Genomic DNA, 20,653 nt, shown 5'->3' with positions numbered 1-20,653 from the left:
TGAATTTACAGGAAGGCTGGACTTGGATTAAAGGTTAGTCATTTTAGGGTGAGGCATCATTTATTCGAATGACACCCATAACTGTTGATTCATTCGTCTCAGGTAAGTCTGGATACTCGTTTCATTTCTTTGGATTATTCCAGGTAATGCTTTTACTGCACTCTTTTTGTTAAAGGTGCATAGAATTAACGAGATCTGTCCACCTTCGAATAAGCTAATCTTCATTTCTTGCACAGCTTGTGAAAATGGAGCGTTTGACTGCAGCAAACACCCAGTTCTCTCTAAACCTGTTCAAGAAGATCAGCGGAGGAAACGCATCAGGAAATGTCTTCTACTCTCCGATCAGCATCTCTTCAGCTCTGGCCATGGTGTCGCTCGGAGCAAAAGGAAACACAGCAGCACAGATATTTAAGGTGATCTTACACCTTTGTGCTATTTATGGCCAGTTGTTCAGAATTCAAATATATATATATATATATATATATATATATATATAAAACTCTGTGTAGGTCTTGAGCTTTACCAATCCTCCCAAACCCGATGCTGCGACTCCAGCTTCACATGTTAAAGAGGACCAAATTCATTCCAGCTTCAACAAGCTCATGAGTGAACTGAAGAAACCAGGAGCCCCGTATGTGTTGAGTCTCGCCAACCGTCTCTACAGAGAACAATCCTACCAGTTTGTTGAGGTAAGACTCAAAGCAAGTAATTCAAGCTTCTAGAACTGTTCTGAACTCTAATCGTCATTCCATGTCAAATCAACCAAATTTCATAACCAACCCCCACCAAAGCTAACATTTTACATTTTGTTAATATTTATTTATTTTTTCTGAAGACAGACAAACATAAATAGTGATGAAAGCCAAAATATGCAATGTCATGGATTAATATTTACTGAGTAATACATTATTTTGTAGAGGGGCGTTCAAATTACAATTTTGTAACAGATTTGAAACCAAATTACATGATGATCATTATTTTATTTTACATAGAAATCTACTTCGAAAATCTGTCTGCTTTAGCAATTTTTGTTGCATTATATATCAATAATAATAGCTCAAAAATAGAAAAAGGAACTTTGGGTTTTTATTTATTAATTTTTTGAGTGTATGCCTGTAACTTAAGAAGTATCAAATATATTCCTTTTAGATTTTAATTCTAAACATATTTTTCTCTTGATTTCCAAAGAGAATATGGCTCTAAATCTTAGGTATAAATTGTGTATAAAAGTGGATTACTAAATAAATATGCTTCCATGGCATTTAATACTTTGGCATTATTCTTCATTTATGTATTTCTTTCACAAGGAAAAAATAAATGATTTAAATCAAGAGTTTTAGCTGAGGACTTCTGGTTGAGTTGACATGAAATTAATTTAGAATTAAATTTAGAATTTGCACCTCAATCGATTTGCTCTGTTACAGAAATTCCTCAATGACGCCAAAAAATACTATGAAGCCGGACTGGAGAAAGTGGATTTCAAGAAGAAATCAGAGGCTGTGCGTGTCGACATCAACAAATGGGTGGAGAAAAACACTCAAGGTGAAAAGTTACTCTACTCTATACTCTTAATGTTTTTGCAGCACAGTGTTTGGCTTCATATTGTTCTTGAATTGAGCTACATAGTTATTAAAAAAAATTACATTTTAAATAAAAATATCAAAGTTAAAACAAATTCTCAAAACGGACAGCATACATTTCTGTTTTAGGAAAGATCAAGGACTTGCTCCCACTGGGATCCATCGATGACTTGACAAGAATGGTCTTGGTGAACGCCATCTACTTCAAGGGGAACTGGGAGAAGAAATTCCCAAAGGAAGACACCAGAGATGCACAATTTAGGCTGAACAAGGTGAGAGTTCATGCTCTTGTTGTTTCCTTCATGATCCAGTATTTATACACAGTATACAGTATTTTGTTTATGCAGTAGCAGTCATGAAATATGAGTTTCAACCTGTTTCCATTCCTGCTTTGGAAGACTCACACTAAACCAGTGAAGATGATGAATCAGAAGGCGCAGTTTCCTTTGGCCTTCATCCCAGAGATGAACAGTCAGGTTCTGGAGCTGCCGTATGTCGGGAAGGATCTCAGTATGTTGATCATCCTTCCTGAAGAGATTCAAGATGAAACCACTGGCCTTCAGAAGGTGAGACGGCACTTATTATACTCTAAAAAATAAAGGTCCCAAAATTGGGTTTTCACAGTGATGCCATAGAATAACTTTTTCAGTGAATATATTATATTATCAATATTTTCATAGTGCAAAGAATTGTAAATTTAAAAAAATCCAAAGAACGCTTTTCCACTGTAATAAACTTTCTTAGGAATGGAAAGTTTCCCTGAATGCTAATGGTTTTTAATGGAACCATTGATGCCTATAAAGATGGTGTATGGAACGTTGTTTAAAAAATATTCATGCAATTTTTATGTCTCATCCAGCTTGAAAAGGCGCTGACCTACGAGAAGCTCATGGAGTGGACCAAACCCAGCAAGATGCATCGACAGGAAGTTCAAGTATCTCTGCCCAGATTCAAGATGGAGGAAAGCTATGACATGAAGAGTCTTCTGATCAGCATGGGAATGGAGGATGTGTTTTCACCGCAGAAGGTGAATCTTTCAGGGATGTCACCAAACAATGACCTGGTGGTGTCGAAGGTGATTCATAAAGCCTTCGTTGAAGTAAACGAGGAAGGAACCGAAGCGTCTGCAGCCACCGGCGTCGTCATCGCCAATCGTTCATTTGCACCAATGTTTATTGCAGACCATCCCTTCCTTTTCTTCATCCGACACAATCCCTCCAACAGCATTCTGTTCTACGGACGCTTCTGTTCTCCTTGAAGATAGTAATGATAGAGTGATGATTCTAGCTGCATGTGTTCCTCTCACAAATAAAGTCTATCTAATTATTGAGTAAAATTGTCTGTATGTGTTTACTTTAAAAAGCAGTGACTCTTGAGTTCTAAAACAAAACAGACTACAGACTGAACTTCCGTTAATTCACCACCAGAGGTCATCATCTACAACACACTCTCACACTACACAGTTCACCCTGGACTACATTTCCCATGCTCCTTTGCACCAATCTGAAAACTATCACACACAGCTGCCACCAATTACACACACACAGCACAATCATCAGACACGCTTTATAAGCATTGGACTTTCTCTCACATACTGCCAAGTATTGTTCTGCGTATATCGCTTTTCTAGTGGTAGCTGCATACAAAAACCTTTCTGTGTTAGTTTTCTTAGTCTTGTCTTAGCTTCTAGTTTTTTTAGTCTTGTTTCTTGTTTTCATAGTCTTGTCTCTGTTTCTAGTTTTCGTAGTCTATTCTTTTTTCTTGCTTTGCCCTGTTAATCATGTTTTGACCATTTTGCTCTGGTTACTGGATTACCCCTCTTGCTTAACCATCTGGATATTGTTAGCTCCATTGAAGACCCATTCTTGCTTTAGGATTATTCTTGTGTCTTGCCCCCTATATACCGGTTTGCCAGTGTTTGACTCATGCCTGTCATGACCACGTCTCTGTCTAATGAAAGCTTGCACATGAATCTTCACATCTCACGACTTGTCAGCCCCCTTACATAACGGCAATCAGCTATATTACATTATTGGATTTTACACACTTTATGAAACAAGGTCCATTTAATTTTTAGTTTTGCTCACCTCAAAAATATTTAATCAGCTAAATTTTGCTCTTTACAACTAAATTATTAGTATAAAACAAAGAGTGAAATGAAGGATGAATCATGTAAGTGGAAAAATCAGGGGCTTCCAGCCCTGCTCCTAGAGAGCTGCTGTCCTGTAGATTTCAGCTCCAAGCCCAATCAAACACACCTGAACCAGATAATCAAGGTGTTTAGGGCTACTTGATAATTACAGACAGCTGTGTTGGAGCTGAAGTCTGTAGGAGCAAGGTTTGAGATCCCTGGGATAAATAAATTCATTAATATTAGAAACAATTTATGTTTTTACAGGAAAGCCAGGACTTGGATTCTGTTTTGGGGTGAGTCATCATTTATTAGACTGACACTTATAACTGATAATTAATTTGATTCAGACATGCTGGGAAAGTTCATCATTTCCTCTGATTGTTCAAGGTGATGCTTTACTGATCTCTGTTTGTTAAAGGTGCATAGAACGAACAGGATGTGTCCATCTTCAAATCTGCTGTTATTTAAACTACTACTGCTGTTTCTTGCTCCGCTTGTGAATATGGAGTGTTTATCTGAAGCAAACACGCAGTTCTCTCTAAACCTGTTCAAGAACATCAGTGAAGAAAACCCCTCAAAAAATGTGTTCTACTCTCCGATCAGCATCTCCTTTGCTCTCGCCATGGTGTCGCTCGGAGCAAAAGGAAACACAGCGGCACAGATATTTAAGGTGATCTCACATTTGTGTTTAGAATTTAACGTAGCAGTTCTATATTGGCATCTGTGGTTTTGTGAAGAACCAATAACATGGAAACATTCGATTGCACAAAGGGTTCCTTCTAGTGGAAAGAAGTTAGTCTTTCACCCTAAGAAAACAAGTTCAATAGATGAAGCTTTCAAAATAGTTGGGTCACCTTTTATCAATTTTACGTTAATAATGCTGAACAGGTCTTGGGCTTTACCAATCCTCCCACACACTGTGAGACTCCAGTAACTGATGTTTCAATGGACCAAATTCATTCCAGCTTTAACAAGCTCATGAGTGAACTGAACAAACCAGGAGCCCCGTATGTGTTGAGTCTCGCCAACCGTCTCTATGGAGAACAATCCTACCAGTTTGTTGAGGTAAGACTCAAAGCAAGTAATTGCTAACACTAATTTCATGTGTGCCTCAATTGATTTGCTTGATTACAGAAATTCCTTAATGATATAAAAAAGTACTATGAAGCAAAACTGGAGGAGGTGGATTTCAAGATGAATTCAGAGGCTGCACGAGTCGACATCAACAAATGGGTGGAAGAAAAAACACAAGGTGAAGAACCAGGATGATATAATTTGAACACCTAATCTACACTCACATTATGTATTTCAGCACTTTAATTTCATGTTTTGCTTCACGTCGTCTTCGCTTCTAAATCCATGCTTAAAGTATAAAATCTCCATTTGAATTTCAGAGAAAATCAAGGACTTGCTCCCACAGCGATCCATCGACGCATCTACGAAACTAGTCTTGGTGAACGCCATCTACTTCAAGGGGAACTGGGAGAAGAAATTCCCAAAGGAAGACACTAGAGATGGACAGTTTAAGCTGAACAAGGTGATTTTTTTTTTTTTTTTTTATATAAATGTACTTGGCAGTGATTAAGTGTGAAGAGTTGTGATATGTGCTTTGCAGGCTCAAACTAAACCAGTGAAGATGATGTATCAGAAGACCGAGTTTCGTCTGGCTTCAATCCCAGAGATGAACAGTCAGGTTCTGGAGCTGCCGTATGTTGGGAAGAATCTCAGTATGTTGATCATCCTTCCGAACGATATCCAAGACGAAACCACTGGCCTTCAGAAGGTGAGAAGGCACAAATGTGTTTTCATCATTTATTTGTAATTGCTGGTTGCTGCATAAATATGGAAAAATATTCAGGACTTTTTTTCAAAAGCAATTGAAAATTGTATATTCAACTGCGTTTTCCACATGTGGGTGCATAAAAGGTGACAATGCAATTGCAAGTCTTGCATTAAAGTTTGCATTTGCTCTTTTGCGAACACCGTCACTGCCACATTTCAAATGAAGACGCAAAGTCCATTTGCAACTGTATTTCCCATGTCTTACGAGTTATGAGCCTGTCATATTTAAATAGCAATACTAATTACCACATCTGTGTTTTTACTCTCTCTGCGTTGTGCATGTAACCTGCCAAAACTAACATGGAATTGCAATTCCTTTTGCATTTGAATTTCCGACATCTACACACCATGGTCAATCAATGTGAAAGGTGGGACTATAGCCTACTAGTGGGTGTGTTTTGTATTGGGAGGTGAAGTCACTCACAGACAACCGTGACAAATCTTCGATCAATGGAGGTAATCGGTAAAGCTCTGCTAAAGGCAGCTGCCAATCAGTTTTTGGCACAATACATAATTCTGTTTATTTTTTTTTATTTATTTTTTTACCCCATATTCAGCGACTATCCTCTGCTTCTTACAGCGGGAGCAACAACGGTACACACGTCAATATTCACTAAACTGCCACCTGTTGGCACAGTTGTGTAACTTGGAGAATAAGTTTTGTTATGTTTATTACAAGTAAAGACAGTGTTCATGAGAAAACAATTTTTCTGATGATATCATGAGAAAACATGAAGGGGGAAAAAAATGCATGGCCGCTTATAACTTCCATAGTAGCCTAATGGAGAGCGCATCACCTGCCTCAAGATGTCTTACTCTTTGCACTCAAATTGAGGCACATAAACAAAGACCTATATCTTATAATAAATCGCCTGAATCAAGATCTTTCAGTCTGTTTACACTGAAATTGATGCACATGACAAAACCGTAAATGCTGCTACTCCTAGCTGTAGATGAGACTTCACTTTACACCAACAATCTAGAAGTGGCTGTCCCAGAACATGCCGCAGCCAATGTGAACTCATATTAATATTCATGTACGTGCATTGGCGACTGTCCACCGTGAGCAATCTTGAGACTGAAGCAACACTTTTTTTTATGCCACAGGACGCTTGCTCCATAACGGATTAAAACTGTTACTCATTTTCCACCTTATATTATTTCATACATTAAATGTAGATTGGCACTGTTTTTTTCCAATTCAAACAACCCCCCCCCCCCCCCCCCCACAGTATAGTCCCGCCTCTCACATCCATTGACAGTTTTCTGTGTAGACGTCGGAAACTCAAATGCAAAAGGAATTGCGATTCCATTTGAGTTTTGGCAGGTTACATGCATGATGCAGAGAGAGTGAAAATGCAGATGTGGTAATTAAAATTATTTAAATAAGACTGGCTCATAACTCGTAAGACATGGGAAATACAGTTGCAAATGGACTTCGCTCTTTCATTTGAAATGTGGCAGTGACTGTGCGTTCATGAAAGAGCAAATGCAATATTTGCAACTGCATTTGGATTGTCACCCTTTTTGACCCACATGTGGAAAACGCAACTAAATACAATTTGCAATTTCTTTGGGGGGAGAAAAAAAGTCTGGGGGGAGAAAAGTCCTGAATATTCTTCCAAGTATAGTTCAGTCATGTAAATATAGATGGCACTGGCTGATGGGGTGTTAACGTAACTGATATTCAAAATTAAATGATTTGGCACAAGCTGATTGGTTCATGCTGCATATGCAGCCAATGAGCTTACTGCCTTGTATTTAAATGGCTGGCTAGCATTCACTTGAGGTTCCTGCAGCACACTTTCAGAGTTCTCTGAAACGCTCCACCTGTATATATCTGCTATGGGGTTATTTTATATGCCATTTGTGCAGCAGCAGTATGTCTTAAATAATGATGGCACCATTTCGCCATATGCATTTGTAGTAGCAAGCTCCTGTACTTGCCTGCAGAGGTGTAGCAGATCTGTTCCGCCAAGACCAAATACATTAAAATTGTCATCTCCATCACCATGCTAAAATGTTCTGAGTTGTCATAATTGAAATCTACATGTTATTGTTTACAAGATTTTTTAAAAATCTTTTATAAAATTGTCTATCCAAATACACCAGCCTTTTTTGTGTTACACCAGCCTGTCTGAAATCCTGTGCTGACCAGCTGGCCCCCATCTTCACAAAGATCTTCAACAGATCGCTGGAGCTGTGCGAAGTCCCTTCATGCTTCAAACGCTCCACCATCATCCCCATCCCAAAGAAATCCAAAATTACAGGACTAAATGACTACAGGCCTGTGGCTCTAACGTCTGTAGTCATGAAGTCATTTGAAAAACTGGTGCTGGCCCACCTGAAGGACATCACTGGACCCTTGCTGGATCCTCTTCAGTTTGCCTACAGAGCAAACAGGTCTGTGGACGATGCAGTAAACATCGGACTGCATTATGTTCTGCAACACCTAGACAGACCGGGGACCTATGTGAGGATCCTGTTTGTGGACTTCAGCTCTGCCTTCAACACGATCATCCCAAACCTCCTCCTGCCCAAACTAACTCAGCTCTCCGTGCCCACCTCCATCTGTCAGTGGATCAACAGCTTCCTGACAGACAGGCAGCAGCTAGTGAGGCTGGGAAAATACACATCCAGCACCCGTACAATCAGCACCGGAGCTCCCCAGGGCTGTGTTCTCTCCCCACTGCTCTTCTCCCTGTACACTAATGATTGCACATCTAAGGACCCCTCTGTCAAGCTCCTGAAGTTTGCAGATGACACCACACTCATCGGCCTCATTCAGGACGGTGACGAGTCTGCTTACAGACAGGAGGTTAAAGAGCTGGCTGTCTGGTGCAGTCTCAACAACCTGGAGCTTAACACGCTCAAAACAGTGGAGATGATCGTGGACTTCAGGAGAAACCCCCCTGCACTCCCCCCACTCACCATCATGAACAGCACTGTGACTGCAGTGGAGTCATTCAGGTTCCTGGGCACCACTATCTCTCAGGACCTGAAGTGGGACATTCACATTGACTCCATTGTGAAAAAGGCCCAGCAGAGGTTGTACTTCCTTCGCCAGCTGAGGAAGTTTAACCTGCCACAGGATCTGCTGAAACAGTTCTACTCCACCATCATTGAATCCATCCTCTGCACTTCAGTAACTGTCTGGTTCAGCTCAGCTTCTAAATCGGACCTCAGAAGACTACAGAGGGTAGTCCGGACTGCTGAGCGAATTATCGGTACAACCCTCCCATCTATTCAAGAACTGTACTTATCCAGAGTGAGCAAAAGGGCTGTTAAAATCACTCTGGACCCCTCACATCCAGCACACTCCCTCTTTGAACTGTTGCCATCTGGTCGACGCTACAGAGCACTGAGCACCAGAACGACCAGACACAGGAACAGTTTCTTCCCTCAGGCAATCCATCTTATGAACAGCTGATAATAACTGTGGGACACACTACACTATTTATATTTATATACACTACACTTTTTATCCAACACACATACTTAGCGTACACGTAAATCTTTTGCACATAATATACATGTACATACATGGAACACACTATACTACTTATATTTATATTTATATAGACATACACTTATTTATCCAAACACACATACTTAGCGTACAGTTACAATTTTTCCACATAATATACATGTACATACATAAATGCTCTTTTTAATATACCTGCCATACATTGTCAATTTGTATATTGTCAATCCTTACCCACCTATTTGTATTTTTTTGTATTTTTTATTCCTTATTGTGTTTTTTTGTTCTGTCGCTGTTATGTTGCACTGCGGAGCTCTGTCACGAAAACAAATTCCTCGTATGTGTGAACATACCTGGCAATAAAGCTCATTCTGATTCTGATTCTGATTCTGACAAGTGTCAAGTCCGTGATGCTGTACAAACATGCAAATAGAAGCGTATTAACATGACTCTCTTATGCAGCTTGAAAAGGCACTGACCTACGAGAAGCTTATGGAGTGGATCAAACCCAGCAAAATGCGTCGACAGGAAGTTCAAGTATCTCTGCCCAGATTCAAGATGGAGGAAAGCTATGACATGAAGAGTCTTCTGATCCGCATGGGGATGGAGGATGTTTTTAATGACCAGAAGGTGAATCTTTCAGGCATGTCGCCCAACAATGACCTGGTGGTGTCGAAGGTGGTTCATAAATCCTTTGTTGAAGTAAACGAGGAAGGAACCGAGGCGTCTGCAGCCACCGGCGTCATAATCATTGAAAAACTATCAATGCCATTAGACCCAAAAACCTTTACTGCGGACCATCCCTTTCTTTTCTTCATCCGACACAATCCCTCCAACAGCATCCTGTTTTATGGACGTTTCTGTTCTCCTTGAAGATAGTAATGATAGTGATAATAAAAAGTATCTTTCTCTAACAAATAAAGGCTCTAGCAAATAATGGAGTGGGTTTTTTTTTTTTCTCTCTATGCATTAACTGGATTTGAGAGGTGTGACCCAAAACCTACTACAAAAAACCGACTCAAAAACGACTACAGAATGAAAAATATAAGGGTTGGCCAATTGCCATTGTGTCTAAAGCGAGAAGAAAAAAAAAAACTGGTTCTGATAGTTGACCAATGCATCTCCAAAACTTATACACTGAACAAAAATTATAAATGCAGCACTTTTGTTTTTGCCCCCATTTTCATGAGCTGAACTCAAAATGCTAAGATTTTCTATGTACCCAAAAGGCCTATTTCTCTCAAATATTGTTCACAAGTCTGTCTTGCCAAGATAATCTACCCATGTCACAGGTATGGCATATCAAGATATTGATTAGACGGCATGATTAGTGCACAGGTGTGCCTTATTAGACTGGCCATAATAAAAGGCCACTCTAAAATGTGCAGTTTTATCACACCGCACAATGCCACAGATATCACACATTTTGAAGGAGTGTGCAGTTGTCATGCTGACTGCAGGAATGTCCACCATAGTTGTTGCCTGTGAATTGAATGTTCATTTCTCTACCCTAAGCCATCTCCAAAGGCATTTCAGAGTATTTGGCAGTACATCCAACCGTCCTAACAATCACAGACCACGTGCAATCACACAACAGTTGTTAACAAATCTTGGTAAGAATTTTTCATCAATCATGGTGAGTAATAGCTTCCCTGCTATTGTTATTTGCACTGCTTGTCACCGGAACAGTTTATCTATCTCTGTCATCGACGAGGGATTCACATGTGATAAATGCACGGAAATAGTTAGGCTGACAGAGAATATTTCAGAATTAGAGACACGCAGCCAAACTTTAATTGAGAATGGTAAAAATGTGAGGGATCTAGATACGACTTTGGATGCGTCTAGATCAGGGAGTCCTGCACATTGTTCGGTTCCGTTAACCGAGACTCTGCAGCAGGGCAACTTGGTGACTGTGAGGCACCACAGTCTCTACACTCAGTGATGCACCCACTGAGAAACCTGATGAAAGTGCTCTAGTAACAGTGTTGGGGAGTAACTAGTTACATGTAACGACGTTACGTAATTTAATTACAAAATTATTGTAACTGTAATTGGTTACAGTTACTAAGAAAAAATTAGTAATTAAATTACAGTTACTTATGAAATTTTTTACGATTACAAAGGGGATTACATTTGAATGTTTACACGCATCCACATACAGATTTAACTGATTTCTTTCCCAAATTGCACTGACTATTCTGAGACATACCGCCCTAATAATTTCCGGGATGCGGAAATACAGTCTGTAGAATCCAGTCATAAAAACGGAATGCCTAACACGGACGGAATATGCCACATTTTGGATGACTAAATCAAAAGTAGGTAAGTACACTTGAATCAAAACATGACATCGACTAGTGTCTGTGAATATAAAGCCCCAAAAATGCAATATATGACTTGCACATTCTGCGTGTCTGTGGAAATCAGGTGTGGACTGGACACCGGGAGAACCGGGACAATTCCCGCTGGCCTGGCAGCCAATTTTGCCCCACTATTTAATATCATTATTGTATAATTGCCTGCCGAATGTACTAAAGCGATCATTTGCGAATCCGCCATTTGATAATTAAATCTCTAATAAGTCATGAATTGTTAGTCATGACTCGCGCGCTCTCCGCGCCTCCGCCAAACGGTTTGGATCAGACTCCGAGTAATCAATGCGAGAGAGAGAGAGAGAGAGAATAGAGTGGACTGTGGAAGCGCACAGCTGGAGCAGAGAAGCAGAACTTTCAGAAAGGGTTTCAGGTCAGTTTCATCTGTAAAGATGCTTTTTTGTCTTTGTTTTTTTATTTATTTAATCAAGCAGCAGCACGTTGCTCATCAGTCATCACTCAAAATACTATATAAAGGAGATCATTATTATCTGTTGTAATGTTACAGTAGTAATTTAGCTGAAAAAAAAATCAGATTTTTTTATAGGTTTAGGGGGAGCTACGACAGACAACAACACAACCCTTACGAAAATTAACATTTTAATATTTAACTATAAATCCAGAGAAAATGGTTACTATTGTTTAACTGTGATAACCAAAAATGTAAAATTATTTTACAAATGTATTTATTTAAAAATAAATACAAATCCATTTGCAAAAAAAAAGAAAAAAAAAAAGGTTATTTTACTTTTATATAAAAGCATGGTAATTTTTTGTAAGGGAAAAACATGACTCGTTTACAGTATTAGGATTTTTCTATAAAAATATTGTAGTATTGTAGGGTATTGTATTGTAAAGTAGTTTTGTTCAATCTTGAGTATTAAAGTCATGAGAGAGATGGATAACAGGGCAAAATTAAGAGACTGAAGACAAAAATGGAAGTGAAGGTGCAGTTCAGGAGAGAACTTTTAATTATTTTGCATGTCCCCAAATTAAAGATTTAAACCTTTTTTATGTCAGGTCCATAAAAAAAATAGTTTTGTCCATGAATTTCTTTGTATGAGTTTGAATTTTCCAGTCTGAATTTTTTCCCAGTCCGTCCTTCCTGTAAATTAATGGCAAAGACATGGTTTCATTTACTACACATAGGCCTACTGAAGCTCGCAGTGTTTTCAACCTCTGCCGCCTCAATATAGGAGTACACTAGCACATAAACACAATTTCTAGAACTGCTCTGTGTCACTTCATGTGCATTTTACTTATTTTGAGAAAACTATCATCATATACAAAGAAACAGCAGTTTAAAAAAACACCAATGTTTCAGGAGTTTAGTACACAGAATACGTCACATGCTCATTAGATAACTGTATTTAAGTTGATGTATATGCTTTTATTTATTTTTCTTTCATTTTCACAAATTTAGAAAAGTAATCAAAAAGTACTCTAAAGTAATTAGTTACATTACTTTAATAAAGTAATTGAAAAAGTTACACTACTATTACATTTTAAACAGGGTAACTTGTAATCTGTAACCTATTACATTTCCAAAGTAACCTTCCCAACACTGTCTAGTAATTGGCGACTCTATTGTACGGAACGTGAATATAGAGACACCAGCCCCCATTGTCCAATGGTTACCAGGGGCCAGAGCGCATGACATCTTGGCGAATTTAAAAGTGCTGACTAATTATAATGTAAATACAGTAAGATTGTTATTCATGCCTGCGCTAATGATGTTCGACTTCGCCAGTCGGAGATCACTAAAAATAACATTAAAGAGGTGTGTGAACTTGCAAGCATGATGTCAGACACTGTAATATGCTCTGGTCCCCTCCTTGCTTACCGTGGTGATGAGATGCATTGCAGATTGTCATCACTCAATGGCTGGATGTCTAAGTGGTGCCCGCAGAATAACATAGGTTTCATAGACAATTGGACGAGCTTTTGGGGCAGACCTGACCTGTTGAAAAGAGATGATTTTCATCCCTCCTTGGGTGGTGCCGCTCTTCCCTCTAGAAATATGGCAAATAGTCTTAGTGTTTATACTTGACTAACTGGGGCCCAGGTCAGGAAGCAGACAGACTGGCTAAACCGACCGTCTGCTAGCTGCCTCCCGTCACAGAGGTCAGTTAATTCTCAGCACATAGAGACTCTTTCACCTAGATATCACACTATAGAGACTGTGTCTGTTCCCCGAACTAGAAAATACAAAAAACGCCCAAACCAATGTAAGGGTAACAATTGAATTGAGGTTCAACAAATAAAAAAGCAGATGCAATACGGACATACAAATGATAAAGCTTGTCTTATTAAATACCAGGTCCCTTTTTACGAAAGCACTTTTTGTAAATAATGATCATTGATCATAATATGGATGTGCTCTGTTTGACAGAAACCTGGCTAAAACCTGATGATTAAATTTATTTTAAATGAGTCCACCCCCCAAGGTTACAGTTATAAACATTAGCCACGTACAAAAGGTAAAGGGGGAGGTGTTGCTTCAATTTATAACTTATGTTTTCAGGATTTCTCAGAGGGCAGGCTTCAAGTATAACTTTTTTGAAACAATGCTGCTTCATATAACATTATCCAGAGAAACCAATGTTAATGATAAATTTACTGTATACAGGCCACCATACAGACTTTATTAAAGAGTTTGGTGATTTTACATATGAGTTAGTTTAGGTGATTTTAATATCCATGTTGATAATGAAAAAGATTCATTGGGATCAGCATTTATAGACATTCTGAACTCTATTGGGGTTAGAAAACATGTCTCAGGATTACCCCTCTTGCTTAACCATCTGGATATTGTTAGCTCCATCGAAGACCCATTCTTGCCTTAGGATTATTCTTGTGTCTTGCCCCCTATTTACCTGTTTGCCAGAGTTTGACTCATGCCCGTCATGACCACGTCTCTGTCTAATAAAAGCTCGCACATGAATCTGCACATCTCATGACTCGTCAGCCCCCTTACATAACTGCAATCAGCTATATTACATTATTGGGTTTTATACACTTTATGTAACAAGGTCCTTTTAATTTTTTGTTTTGCTCTCCTCTAAAATATTTAATCAGCTAAATTTTGCTCTTTACAACCAAATTAAAAACAAGATTCTTAATAACAATAATGCATTAGCTGAATTTGTTGCTTAAATGTGGGTAAAACTTTCCAAATATTCATGAAAGAAAATGCTTTAAACCATACATATATTGAATGTATTGTCATTAATGGCATTAGAGCCCTCTTCTGGTGATCATACTCATACTTATATACAGAAACTTGTGTTGCAGGTCTATTGTGGTGATGAATGGAAAAAAACAAACAAATAAGGTCTCTAGGAAACACTAAAATGGCCACTGTGGTAGTATCATAAGTTTTGATCTCAATTCACTTGCATAATTTTGTACAGTGCATAATTGTTAGGCTATATTTATATTGCATATCACATATGAAAAAGATGTTTCATGAGGCACGTATCCACAACACATGACCTGTTTTACACAACCGAACATCTGACATACCCACATACTAAAAACTATGATCATGATCACTAAATTAAGTGTAACTCTAAGTGTCATTTAGAAAAGCAGTTGTTCTTGGGGAGTGTGGCAAGGACAGTTATATTTCATTTTGTTATTTAAAGGGATTCTAAAAAGTTTCAGAGTGACACCTATTTCCAGTTCCAACTCTAATCAGCTAATCCGTTATTGGTTTCTAAATTATGATTAATGCAATTATTATTCGTCCTTTTTGGATTCAGGTTTTGTTTCTTGCACCTAATCACTCTTTATTTGATTTCAAGTTACTATAAAACAAAGAGTGAAATGAAGGATGAATCATGTAAGTGGATAAATCAGGGGTTTCCAGCCCTGCTCCTAGAGAGCTGCTGTCCTGTAGATTTCAGCTCCAAGCCCAATCAAACACACCTGAACCAGATAATCAAGGTGTTTAGGGCTACTTGATAATTACAGACAGCTGTGTTGGAACTGAAGTCTGTTGGACGGTAGTTCTGCAGGAGCAAGGTTTGAGATCCCTGGGATTAATAAATCCATTAATATTAGAAACCATTTTTGTTTTTACAGGAAGGCCAGGACTCCGATTAAAAACTAGCTGTTTGGGGGTGAGGCATCATTTATTAGACTGACACTTATAACTGATAATTCATTAGATTCAGACATGCTGGGAAAGTTCATCATTTCCTCTGATTGTTTAAGGTGATGCTTTTATTGATCTGTGTTTGTTAAAGGTGCATAGAACGAACAGGATGTGTCCATCTTCAAATCTGCTGTTATTTAAACTACTACTGCTGTTTCTTGCTCCGCTTGTGAATATGGAGTGTTTATCTGAAGCAAACACGCAGTTCTCTCTAAACCTGTTTAAGAACATCAGTGAAGGGAACCCCTCAAAAAATGTGTTCTACTCTCCGATCAGCATCTCCTTTGCTCTCGCCATGGTGTCGCTCGGAGCAAAAGGAAACACAGCGGCACAGATATTTAAGGTGATCTCACACTTGTATGCATTTAGAATTAAATGTCGCAGTTCTGTGTTGGCATCTGTGGTTTCATGAAGAACCAATAACATGGAAATATTCCATTGCACAAAGGGTTCCTTCTAGTGGAAAGAAGTTGGTGTCTTTCACACTAAGAAAAAAAGGTTCAATAGATGAAGCTATCAAAATGGAGTAACCTTTATCAATTTTACCACAATAATGCTGAACAGGTCTTGGGCTTTACCAATCCTCCCACATACTGTGAGACTCCAGTAACTGATGTTTCAATGGACCAAATTCATTCCAGCTTTAACAAGCTCATGAGTGAACTGAACAAACCAGGAGCCCCGTATGTGTTGAGTCTCGCCAACCGTCTCTATGGAGAACAATCCTACCAGTTTGTTGAGGTAAGACTCAAAGCAAGTAATTGCTAACACTAATTTCATGTGTGTCTCAGTTGTTTTGCTTGATTACAGAAATTCCTTAATGATACAAAAAAATACTATGAAGGCAAACTGGAGGAGGTGGATTTCAAGATGAAATCAGAGGCTGCACGAGTCTACATCAACAAATGGGTGGAAGAAAAAACACAAGGTGAAAAACCAGGATGATATAATTTGAACACTGAATCTACTCCCACAAAAACTATGTATTTCAGCACTTTATGTTTGGCTTAATGTATTTTTGCTTCTAAATCAATTTAAGTATAAAATGTCCCTTTTGATTTTCAGAGAAGATCAAGGACTTGCTCCCACAGGGATCCATTGGTGACTTGACGAAACTGGTCTTGGTGAATGCCATCTACTTCAAGGGGAACTGGGAGAAGAAATTTCCAAAGGAAGACACTAGAGATGGACTGTTTAAGCTGAACAAGGTGAGACTTGATGCACTTTTTTTTAAATATACTTGGCAGTGATGAAGTGTGAAGAGTTGTGATATGTGCTTTGCAGGCTCAGACTAAACCAGTGAAGATGATGAATCAGAAGGCAGAGTTTCCTTTGGCCTTCATCCCAGAGATGGACAGTAAGGTTCTGGAGCTGCCGTATGTCGGGAAGGATCTCAGTATGTTGATCATCCTTCCGAATGAGATTCAAGATGAAACCACTGGCCTTCAGAAGGTGAGATGGCACAGATATGGAGTGTTTCCATTTAGTAATTGCTGGATGCTGCATAAACTTAGTTCCATTATGAAAATCTAGATGGCTCTGGCTGATGGGGTGTTAACGTAACTGATGATATTCAGAGTTTAATGACTTGGGACAAGCTGATTGGTTCATGCTGCATATGCAGCCAATGAGCTTACTGCCTTGTATTTAAATGGCTGGCTAGCATTCACTTGAGGTTCCTGCAGCACACTTTCAGAGTTCTCTGAAACCCTCCACCTTACCCTGCTCCACCTGTGTAGATCTGCTACGGGCTTATTTTATATGCTGTTGGTGCAGCAGCAGTATGTCTTAAATACTCATGGCAACACATCGCCATATGCACTGGCAGTAGCAATCTCCTGTACTTGCTTGCAGCAGTAATCTACAGCAATAACCAACAGCAGCAGTGTAGCAGATCTGTTCCAAGACCAAATATATTGACACATCCATCACCATGCTAAAATGTTCCTAGAGTTGTCATAATTGAAATATGTTATTGAAGGATATATATCTATATATATCGAATGAAATGGTTTATCCAAACACGGTGTCAAATCAATGATGCTGTACAAATAGACTTGCATTAACATGACTCTCTTATGCAGCTTGAAAAGGCACTGACCTACGAGAAGCTCATGGAGTGGACCGAACCCAGCAAGATGCTTCAAGGGGAAGTTGAAGTTTCTCTGCCCAGATTCAAGATGGAGGAAAGCTATGACCTGAAAAGTGTTCTGATCAGCATGGGGATGGAGGATGTTTTTTCACTGCAGAAGGTGAATCTTTCAGGCATGTCACCAAACAATGACCTGGTGGTGTCGAAGGTGATTCATAAAGCCTTTGTTGAAGTAAACGAGGAAGGAACCGAGGCGTCTGCAGCCACTGCTGTCATATTGGAATTAGCCTCAATTCCAGTAGCCTTTATTGCAGACCATCCCTTCATTTTCTTCATCCGACACAATCCCTCCAACAACATTCTGTTTTATGGACGCTTCTGTTCTCCTTGAAGATATTAATGGAGTGAGAATACGAAACTTGTGTTTCTCTGACACATAAAGGCTCTAGCAAATAACTGGGGTGTGTGTAATTTTTCTTCTCTATGCACTTTAAGAGCACTGTGTTCTAACATAAAACAGACTAAAGAATGTAAAAAAAAAAATACAATAAGGGATGGCCATACACCATTCCTGTGTCTGAAGCAAAAAATAAAATATTGTTTGGTTTTGAATGATGGCCAGCTGACCAGTGCATCTCCAAAAAATCTATTTCTAGTTTAGTCTTTTTAACCTGGGTCATGAAAACCGTAGGATATAATTTGTGATAGACATTTAGATGTATGCCAGAAAGCATGTTCTCACCAAAATTACTGTAGATGCCCTGTTCTGAACATCAAATCCTTTGTCCATCAAATGTATTTGAACTAGGGATATATTTGGACTTTAATGTTTAAAAATTCTTTAAGCATCAGGTAGCTACCCAGTTAGCACCAGCTAACAATCTTTCAAACAGGCTATTATAGTTTTGTAATATATTCCTTTTTAAACTAAAACTGCATGTATACTCTGATTTTTGTGTAAATGTATAAAGCAAATTGCTTTGTCAAACTGGGGGCATTTTATCCCTCTTTTGGTACGAATTACAATTTTGTAAAAAAAAATATATATATATATATATAATGGCGTGAAAACATTTTTCATACTTGGTTTATAATCTATGTCGTTGTCACTAAAACTTTGATAACTATTCTGGACTGTACCGGCGCTCCCTATAAGCAGAGTACGCAGTTTGCGGGTGAATGCTCATAATTGATGGATGTACAGCTATGCCCGTGGAAAGGACCTCAGCATTCTGGCGCAGAGAGAAGAAAACAGAAGAAAGTAAAAAAAAAAAAAAAATGGCATAAAGTTTAGGGACCGTCTCTAAAGTTACATGCGATATTGCGTTACACTGTTCTAATGTCAATAGCATTTGAGGAGAATTACTTCCATTCATAAAACAACTGTAAACTGTTAATCTAGGTGTCATCTATAATGCACACCTTTTATGTTTTTAATATAAAACTGTAAATCATATCCCAATTGTTACTTTAACCCAGTGGTTCTCAACCCGTGGTCCGCATGTGGCTCGTCACAAATTCAAATGCGGCCCACCATGCTAAACACAATTAAAAAAAAATTTTCTTCAGTTTTACAATTAATTTTTTACATTAATTTAAAAATGCACCAAACAAATATAAGCTATAGCCTAATGTTTTTATGTGAAATTTAGTTTTTCATATATTCTTTTCAGACATTAGTAGACCTACTCGCATAACGTTATGCATTTAATGAACACATACTGTACCAGCGCGCACTTTGGCAGAATTCAATTCAAATAGTCATCAACATCCATTAGTGAAGGTAAAATTGAGCATCAGAATGGACACATTTCTTTTTAACCCTTTAACTGTCACCCCGTCCCGTATACGGGACACCTACATTTACTTCACTAAATTACAATCTGATCTTGACAAACTATATATCGTTTGAAAGGTCTAAGACTCCCAAATATATATTTTATCAATGTTTTTTTGTTAAAACTGATGTAGGAAAAGTAATAGAAAATCTATTACCTCAAAAATCTACATTATAACAGGAGATTTGACCTTTGTTTAAAAAAAAAGACTTCTTCGTTGCCTTTGTCTCTATCACATTTTAGAACTCATCAGAAATTATATATAAACTGAAAACTTTAAATTGAAAGACTTGCATTTGGACCATAGTGCGGCCCGGTGGAAAATAGTTTGAGAACCACTGCTTTAACCGAATGGGATCAAATGCAAATTTAAAGCTCAATAGCATTTGAGGAGAAATACTTAGTCATAAAAACAACTGCAAACAAACTGTTCATTTAGGTGTCAGCTACAATGCAAACCTTATACATTTTTAATATGTATTAAAATAAATTGTTAACCATTTAGGTAAAAATGAGGCCCTTGCATCACTTTCAGACACATACCGGTGAAACCTTTGTCTGTTGACGTTAATAACGTGTTTTAATGTCAGAAATAATTTCACCACCACCAATGCATCTATTCTCTATGACTTTCCATGTCCCTTTACAAAACTTTCCATGGTTTTAAAAAGAATAACACCAAAGATCATTGTTCTTGTAGACATTATAACGCCATATTAACCATGGCTTTGTTACTTCAAATAAAAATTCGCAAAGTATTAATAGCCTATAATATATATATAGGGAGCCAAAGGGTAAATGCTACTGTTACACTTACAGGAGGATCAGTTTTTTTTTGCTATAGATGACACAGCCTAAATAATTTCTTCAACCAAAAACATATGGACTTCACAAGCCAAAAATAAACCATGGTTTTATCATAGTAAAACTACTTCATTTTATTTTGCATGATTTCTGAATGCTTAATAAAGTCATAGCCATAGGTAAATGTCGAGAGCTACAATTGTAATTTATACAGTTTATTTTATTATTTTTTTATTATTAAAGTTCTATTTTGACTCCTATAGTAGTTTTTATTTATTTATTCATTCATTCATTCATGATATTTGAAGAATGGGGGCACAACTGTCAGGAGAAAGCAGGCTGGAT

The 20,653-nt window shown here is 38.2% G+C and overlaps 3 protein-coding genes across 4 annotated transcripts in view; all 3 read left to right on the top strand.

Annotated features, from left to right (window-relative positions):
* Positions 1-236: 236 nt before the first annotated feature.
* Positions 237-2,876, top strand: LOC132103442 (leukocyte elastase inhibitor-like). The gene is made up of 6 exons (XM_059508554.1): positions 237-413; positions 510-689; positions 1,425-1,542; positions 1,710-1,852; positions 1,979-2,146; positions 2,440-2,876. Exons 1-6 carry the CDS (start codon positions 246-248, stop codon positions 2,836-2,838), a joined length of 1,176 nt encoding a protein of 391 aa, XP_059364537.1. The 5' UTR covers positions 237-245; the 3' UTR covers positions 2,839-2,876.
* Positions 2,877-4,150: 1,274 nt separating this feature from the next.
* LOC132103441 (leukocyte elastase inhibitor-like) lies at positions 4,151-9,977 on the top strand. The gene is made up of 6 exons (XM_059508553.1): positions 4,151-4,384; positions 4,603-4,779; positions 4,849-4,966; positions 5,109-5,251; positions 5,330-5,497; positions 9,503-9,977. The coding sequence occupies exons 1-6, from the start codon at positions 4,151-4,153 to the stop codon at positions 9,911-9,913; spliced, it is 1,251 nt and encodes a 416-aa protein (XP_059364536.1). The 3' UTR covers positions 9,914-9,977.
* A 5,421-nt stretch (positions 9,978-15,398) lies between these two features.
* The window catches only part of LOC132103438 (leukocyte elastase inhibitor-like), a 45,364-nt gene continuing 40,109 nt past the window's right edge, over positions 15,399-20,653 (top strand). Inside the window, exons 1-7 of one of the 2 annotated variants that reach the window (XM_059508549.1) lie at positions 15,400-15,539; positions 15,666-15,917; positions 16,139-16,315; positions 16,385-16,502; positions 16,640-16,782; positions 16,859-17,026; positions 17,659-18,125. In XM_059508549.1, coding sequence (XP_059364532.1) covers positions 15,684-15,917; positions 16,139-16,315; positions 16,385-16,502; positions 16,640-16,782; positions 16,859-17,026; positions 17,659-18,057 — 1,239 coding nt within the window. In that variant the 5' untranslated portion in view covers positions 15,400-15,539; positions 15,666-15,683 and the 3' untranslated portion in view covers positions 18,058-18,125. Of the gene's footprint in view, positions 15,540-15,665; positions 15,918-16,138; positions 16,316-16,384; positions 16,503-16,639; positions 16,783-16,858; positions 17,027-17,658; positions 18,126-20,653 lie in introns of those variants that run through there. The other variant, XM_059508548.1, reaches the window with a different exon arrangement.

This window comes from Carassius carassius, chromosome 24 (assembly GCF_963082965.1).
Source record: "Carassius carassius chromosome 24, fCarCar2.1, whole genome shotgun sequence".
Classification (NCBI taxonomy): domain Eukaryota; kingdom Metazoa; phylum Chordata; class Actinopteri; order Cypriniformes; family Cyprinidae; genus Carassius; species Carassius carassius.
This window is presented reverse-complemented; position numbering and strand designations above follow the sequence as displayed.

Coding starts and splice junctions, on each gene's coding strand:
- LOC132103442 (XM_059508554.1), top strand. CDS start 246: ATGGAGCGTTTGACTGCAGCAAACACCCAGTTCTCTCTAAACCTGTTC. Junction 690..1,424: donor AATCCTACCAGTTTGTTGAG/GTAAGACTCAAA, acceptor GCTCTGTTACAG/AAATTCCTCAATGACGCCAA. Junction 1,853..1,978: donor CACAATTTAGGCTGAACAAG/GTGAGAGTTCAT, acceptor CTGCTTTGGAAG/ACTCACACTAAACCAGTGAA.
- LOC132103441 (XM_059508553.1), top strand. CDS start 4,151: ATGTGTCCATCTTCAAATCTGCTGTTATTTAAACTACTACTGCTGTTT. Junction 4,780..4,848: donor AATCCTACCAGTTTGTTGAG/GTAAGACTCAAA, acceptor GCTTGATTACAG/AAATTCCTTAATGATATAAA. Junction 4,967..5,108: donor GGTGGAAGAAAAAACACAAG/GTGAAGAACCAG, acceptor TTTGAATTTCAG/AGAAAATCAAGGACTTGCTC.